Source organism: Halichondria panicea, chromosome 3 (assembly GCF_963675165.1).
Source record: "Halichondria panicea chromosome 3, odHalPani1.1, whole genome shotgun sequence".
Taxonomy (NCBI): domain Eukaryota; kingdom Metazoa; phylum Porifera; class Demospongiae; order Suberitida; family Halichondriidae; genus Halichondria; species Halichondria panicea.
Genome location: NC_087379.1, coordinates 6,855,559 through 6,862,719, shown reverse-complemented (window position 1 = coordinate 6,862,719; position 7,161 = coordinate 6,855,559). Strand labels below are relative to the sequence as shown.

The window sequence follows — 7,161 nt, the reverse complement described above, 5'->3', positions numbered from 1 at the left end:
ACGATTCTCTCCATTTCTCTGACCATAGAGCTACTCTGAGAGCTATTGAACCTTCACATATATGCACAGGCGCTAGGCGGCTTAGATTGTGAAACCTGTGCTCGTAGCTAGCTAGCTCCTCTAATAGGGCGCAATGAGTGGAGACAGAAAGAGGACAGAACCTTATGAACTAACCAGGGTCGTGCATAAGAAGCCAAGACTCGAGTCTCCTGACCAAGAGATCACTGTACATCCCTATGATGATGACTTCTTTGGATCGGACAATGAGAGTACAGACCGTACGGTATCTGGTAAGTTTGGTACATCCTGTACGCAACAGACTACATTTACGATAGTAGCAATATACAGCTATATAGTGTATGTCTAGCGCATGTACATTATACCTGTAGAATATTTTGATTCTACGTACAAAAAGCACACTAAACTATGCCGTATAGCGGATCATTTTCTGGTGGTGGGGGGTGGGGATGTTTGTTTAAAGTTTCATAGTGTCCTTATTATTTTGTTTAGGTTTTTCCCCTAATGTGACTCTGGAACCAGGTGTGGATATTTCCCTGGACGGTCCTGCCTTGTTCCCTCTCTCAAAGACCTCGAGACAGACGAGCAAACACGGCCGAAGACGTTACCGAGGTGTAGGGGACTCCGACAGCGACCCACCCCAACTCACAAAGAGCACAACCCTACCAGTTATGAGTAGTAGACAAAAGGAAGAATATCATTCAAAATCACGTTCCCGGTCTCCTTATTCGAATGAACGCAATCTAAAAGTACAAGTTGTAAAACGAAACACTTCGTCGGGAAGAATCAGTCCAATACTGCTAGACTTCGACCAAGACAGTCGTCATAGCAGCGACCAATACAGTCGGAGCAGCGATAGGCCAACAAGAAGTAAACATTCGAGGGAACACAAATCGAAACGTTTAGTCGTAAAAGAGCACGATCCCAGGAGGAGCAGCAGCCGAGAAGAAAAGCGCGTCGCCAGAGAACACCAGGGAAGACAGAGAAGTGTTGATATGGGAACGTTTAATCATAGAAAAGACAGAAGTCGATATCCAAGAGAGCCCGAGCGAAGTAGCTACAAACGTCGCAGTCCCTCACGGAGAGGGGGGAAGGATCGTCACTCAGAGCTGGTGCCTAGAAGGAGAGAGGATCGGGCCGAGAAATCAAGAGATGATGGGAAACGACATCGCGGTCATAGATCTCGGCCTTCAGAGAGGGAGGAGGCCGCGAGGAAACTGCCAGAGGTGGTGGTGGTGCGTGGATCTGGTGATGAGAGTGGACCCGAGGGCAGTGGGGACAGGATCGAGGACCTCATCAAAGAGATAGAGGAGTCCTCCACTGACAGCAGCTCTGATGACCAGGTAGGTGGAATAGCATAATTCGATGTAACCTCATAAAACCTCCACTCTTTCTTCTGTGCCTATTGCATGAAACATTCGAGCCACTAATAGCATTTCCGTATCTACATCTACATGTATTGGCTGTTTTCCCTAAGCTAAAAGTAGCAGCATTGAATAAGAAGTAGTTGATTGTGTTCATTTGACTGTTGTATGTGATGTGTTTGCTCTCCCTCTCTCTCACAGGAGGGTGAGGTTGTGGAGACTCAAGAATCAGAACTCAAGTCTCCCGATTCAGTGAGTTCAAAGTCCTTCTCCTCGGAGGAGGGGGGAAGTGTGGGGGAGGGACCACCAGCCCAGGAGACTCAGGAGCATTCTCAAGACACTCAGTCAGCCTCTGAAGGTGGGTTGCACTATAATAATGACTTTCCGCTTTGACACCCTTTACCATATTCAGAAATTTTCATACACTAATAATGGCTTTCCAGTATGGCGATCTTTACCAAATGTTCAAATTTCATTTTCTAGGTGAGGTTCACTCCCCTGAGCCTGCCAACCCGTATGTGATGCGCTCTCGCTTCGATTCAAGTGACGAAAGTGACGAGGAGGAGGAGGAGGTTAATCAAATCTCATCCCAGCAGGGGCATCCCCTCTACAATGACGAGCTGGAGGAGGAGATTGGAGAGTCTCCTGTGAACTCACCACCACCACCACCACCAGAAGAAGCCGGTAGGGGGGGGAGAGAGAGATAAATGTGTTTTAAATACAAGAGTTATCGATAATTATGTCCCTAAATACTACTATAATTATGTCCATGATATGTATTCAGGTACCACTATACGATGTCTATCTCTACAATACTGTGTGTTATGTACTTGTGTCTAGTGCTCTGTTCAGTTGTGCAGTGTTTCCCATGTAAAGTATTCAACTACTAGCTACCATAGTTGAATACAGTTGAATATCATGCTAGCTACCATAGTTGAATACAGTTGAATATCATGGTAGCTACCATAGTTGAATACAGTTGAATATCATGCTAGCTACCATAGTTGAATACAGTTGAATATCATGCTAGCTACCATGCATTATCTATAGTAGCTCTAGTTGATTATCATGCTAGCTATATCCTCCCTCCAGCCCCAGTTGATGCCCCACCCCCCTACCGGTCCCCCTCCCCTCCCCCCGTCCCCTCACTGCCTCCCTACCTACCAGCGCTCATGGGATGCAAGAATGTGGAGAGTTATCAATGGTTGGACAGGATTGAGGAGGGCACTTATGGTGTTGTCTACAAAGCCAAGGACAAGAGGACAGGTATACCCTCATAGTTCTGAGTCACTAGAATTGTAGCTCTAGTTGAACAGCATGCATGCAGCTCCAAGCCTTTAATATAGCCACCAGCTCAGTTTTAGTCTGCCCAGAAAGAGTAGCGCTATTTTTTCTTGTAGTGGAAGCTTGCTGTAGGTAGCATCAGGAGTGCTCGTGGTAGCATCCATGTGGTACTTATAAGCATGTGGCATATCCATATCAGAGTTATGCATGTGTTATTTTCGTGATTTTGCGTTGCCAGGAAGCCCAATGTCTAATTGAAGGGATTTCCCCCTCCCTCCCCAGGTGACATAGTGGCTCTGAAGAAGCTCAAGATGGAGAAAGAGAAGGAAGGTTTCCCCATCACCTCACTCAGGGAGATCAACATGCTCCTCAAGGCTGCTCATCCAAACATTGTCCCAGTCAGGGTGAGCATTAGTCTCGTTCCCAGACCGATTATTCTCTATTGTAACACTTCCCAAAAAAAAACCGGCCTGGGAACGAGGCTAGATAAGCACTAACATTGTTCTGTAAGGTGTAAGGTCACTAACTCATTGTACTTTAATTACATAATCTTTATGATATATTTTGAATGATGTAAGTTTTGGGTACAAAAATAATTTCCTCACCTCATTACATGTATGCACATTGTAACTAAGCAGAAAAAGCTTCTCAATTACCACTTTCCCATTCTCAACTTGCTATGCATGAATAAACATTGTGCTCTTTGTACAGGAGATTGTAGTTGGTAGCAACATGGACAAGATCTACATCGTGATGGACTTCATCAAGCACGACCTCAAGGCCCTCATGGGCACAATGAAGGAGAAGTTCCTTGAAGGTAGCAACTAACTACGACTGTGTGTTATTACAAACTGTACCTTTTGCTTATAGTTTTATTGTCTAATGCATAGAAGGGTTGATCTCTACCATTGGTAGAGGGTAGAATTAGATGACAGGAGAAAGTGTATCTAGCATTCATATATAGAGGATTTGTCATCTATTATCTATGGTTACGCGTACATCATGAGCCAATTATAAGTATCCCCCCACACACACAGCGTACATCATGAGCCAATTATAAGTATCCCCCACACACACACACACACACACACACACACACACACACACACACACACACACACACACACACACACACACACACACACACACACACACACACACACACACACACACACACACACACACACACACACACACACACACACACACACACACACACACACACACACACACACACACACACACACACACACACACACACACACACACACACACACACACACACACACACACACACACACACACACACACACACACACACACACACACACACACACACACACACACACACACACACACACACACACACACACACACACACACACACACACACACACACACACACACACACACACACACACACACACACACACACACACACACACACACACACACACACACACACACACACACACACACACACACACACACACACACACACACACACACACACACACACACACACACACACACACACACACACACACACACACACACACACACACACACACACACACACACACACACACACACACACACACACACACACACACACACACACACACACACACACACACACACACACACACACACACACACACACACACACACACACACACACACACACACACACACACACACACACACACACACACACACACACACACACACACACACACACACACACACACACACACACACACACACACACACACACACACACACACACACACACACACACACACACACACACACACACACACACACACACACACACACACACACACACACACACACACACACACACACACACACACACACACACACACACACACACACACACACACACACACACACACACACACACACACACACACACACACACACACACACACACACACACACACACACACACACACACACACACACACACACACACACACACACACACACACACACACACACACACACACACACACACACACACACACACACACACACACAGGTGAGGTCAAGACACTGATGCTCCACCTCCTAAGAGCTGTACATCACATGCACGATAACTGGATCCTGCACAGAGACCTCAAGACCTCCAACCTACTGCTCAGCCATGACAACATCTTGAAGGTCCTATTATAGCTAGCTGTAGTGCATCTAGAGTCTCTGCAACGTGGTGTACTGTAAGTGCTCCTCTAAAAAAAAAAACTACTGTCCCCTCTTAAAAACACTGTGGACATGTAGCAGCAATAATATTATAATAATTTATTCTCGTACATGTACAAGTTTATAGATGATCAGTGGAGGAGTTGTGTTTTGTCCTGTAGGTTGCCGACTTTGGGCTAGCTCGTGAGTATGGCTCCCCCCTCCTCAACTACACCCCCGTGGTCGTCACACTGTGGTACCGCTCCCCTGAGCTGCTACTGGGGATAAAGGTACATGTACACTTCGTGTGTAGTGTGTAGTGTGGTGTGTGTAGTGTGTGTGTAGTGTGTGTGTGTGGTGTGTGTGTGTGTGTAGTGTGGTGTGTGTGTGTGTGTGTGTGTGTGTGTGTAGTGTGTGTAGTGTGTGTGTGTGTGTGTGTGTGTGGTGGCCCAGCAAGCATCTTTGCAGCCATAATTTGAGTTCCATTAATCCAATTTCATTTAACAGTGAGTTTTTTTTAAGCTGGTGTACTCAAATCAAATGTCATTTTTCGGGCCAATTTCAACAACAACAACAAAAAGCCTACAATTATTTACTGGGATAATTGTGGTTCTGTTCATTGTGCAGGAATACTCTACAGCAGTGGATGTCTGGTCAGTGGGTTGCATCTTTGCAGAGCTGCTCCTCCACAAGGCACTCTTCTCAGGGCGATCAGAGATTGACCAACTCAACAAAATATTCACGGTGAGTGCATGTATATCTAGGCATGTGATGGAGTACTTAAGAAAGTTTCTGTATTATGTATATAGCCTTGGCTTCTAAATCGTTATTTCTTTTCTTACAGGAACTAGGAACACCTAATGAGAAGATGTGGCCTGGGTTCAAACAGCTGCCAGGAGCCAAGAATGTGAGCCACTACAGTACATACCATCATCCCCTATTAGTGTACTATTTGCTATAACCTGAGTGATCCACGTATTAGCTGTGTATTGCCAGTAGCTGTGTATTACCAGTAGCTGTGTATTACCAGCTGTGTATTGCCAGTAGCTGTGTATTACCAGTAGCTGTGTATTACCAGTAGCTGTGTATTACCAGCTGTGTATTACCAGTAGCTGTGTATTACCAGCTGTGTATTGCCAGTAGCTGTGTATTACCAGCTGTGTATTACCAGTAGCTGTGTATTACCAGCTGTGTATTACCAGTAGCTGTGTATTACCAGTAGCTGTGTATTACCAGTAGCTATGTATTACCAGTAGCTGTGTATTGCCAGTAGCTGTGTATTACCAGTAGCTGTGTATTACCAGTAGCTATGTATTACCAGTAGCTGTGTATTACCAGTAGCTGTGTATTACCAGTAGCTGTGTATTAGTAGCTGTGTATTACCAGTAGCTATGTATTAAACTATATTCAATTCATTGCTAGCTGTTTGAGTAACTGAGTTGACTGCAGTTTTGTCCGTCTGCTACAGGTAACCTTTGCACACCATCCCCAAGGCAACCTGCGTAAGAAGCACTCCTCCCTCACAACCAAGAGTGGGTTTGACCTTCTTTTCAAACTCTTGACTTATGATCCAAGCAAACGCATCACTGCCAAAGATGCTCTCAACCACCAATACTTCAAGGTGAGCTAGCTATTACTCTCCAAAATATTTGTTTGTCTATATGTACGTCTACATACATTATATATACATGAGATGATTTTGGGTGGATTCGAACCCAGAACCTTAAAACATTTCAAATACCTTTGTACTGATTTTGTTTTGTATACCGTATAGCGGGTAATATCTGGGGTGGTCAAAACATTCGTGGTTGAGCAATATTTAGTTTCAGTATCATTTCGTGGTAGCTGCTTGCACTGCAGGTAAAGGTGGTCCATGATCGCTTTATTCGTGAGTATAATATTTGCCCCCCCCCCTTGAAAATTACCTGCTTAATGTACTACCTTTAATTCTCATCACATTGTCATCTATTCATTCCTCCCTCCAGGATATGCCCCGCCCAGTTCCTCCGGAGATGTTCCCCACATGGCCGACCAAGAGTGAGATAGCAAAGAACAAATCAAAGAGAGAGAAGAGCCCCACCCCTCCAGAGGGAGGTGCTGCATTCGTTCTTAAGGGAGGAGCCGATCAGATCTCCCCAGGACCTGGCTTTAGTTTGAAATTCTAAACTTAATATAGCTAGATCTAACGCTAGTTTCTATATCACTCCATTCTCTCTTAATATTGCAATAATTTATCACATTATGAGACTGAAACCCTTAATTGCTGTGATTCTTACCATGCAAATAATAATGG

General features: G+C 44.9%; 1 protein-coding gene across 1 annotated transcript; it reads left to right on the top strand.

The window, feature by feature from the left end:
* Window positions 1–11: 11 nt before the first annotated feature.
* On the top strand, window positions 12–7,110 carry LOC135333970 (cyclin-dependent kinase 11A-like). Its single transcript, XM_064529004.1, has 13 exons — window positions 12–290; window positions 511–1,361; window positions 1,584–1,740; window positions 1,866–2,066; window positions 2,475–2,648; window positions 2,949–3,070; window positions 3,378–3,483; window positions 4,732–4,853; window positions 5,051–5,158; window positions 5,496–5,612; window positions 5,713–5,775; window positions 6,337–6,489; window positions 6,854–7,110. The coding sequence occupies exons 1-13, from the start codon at window positions 134–136 to the stop codon at window positions 7,031–7,033; spliced, it is 2,511 nt and encodes an 836-aa protein (XP_064385074.1). The 5' UTR covers window positions 12–133; the 3' UTR covers window positions 7,034–7,110.
* Window positions 7,111–7,161: the final 51 nt, after the last annotated feature.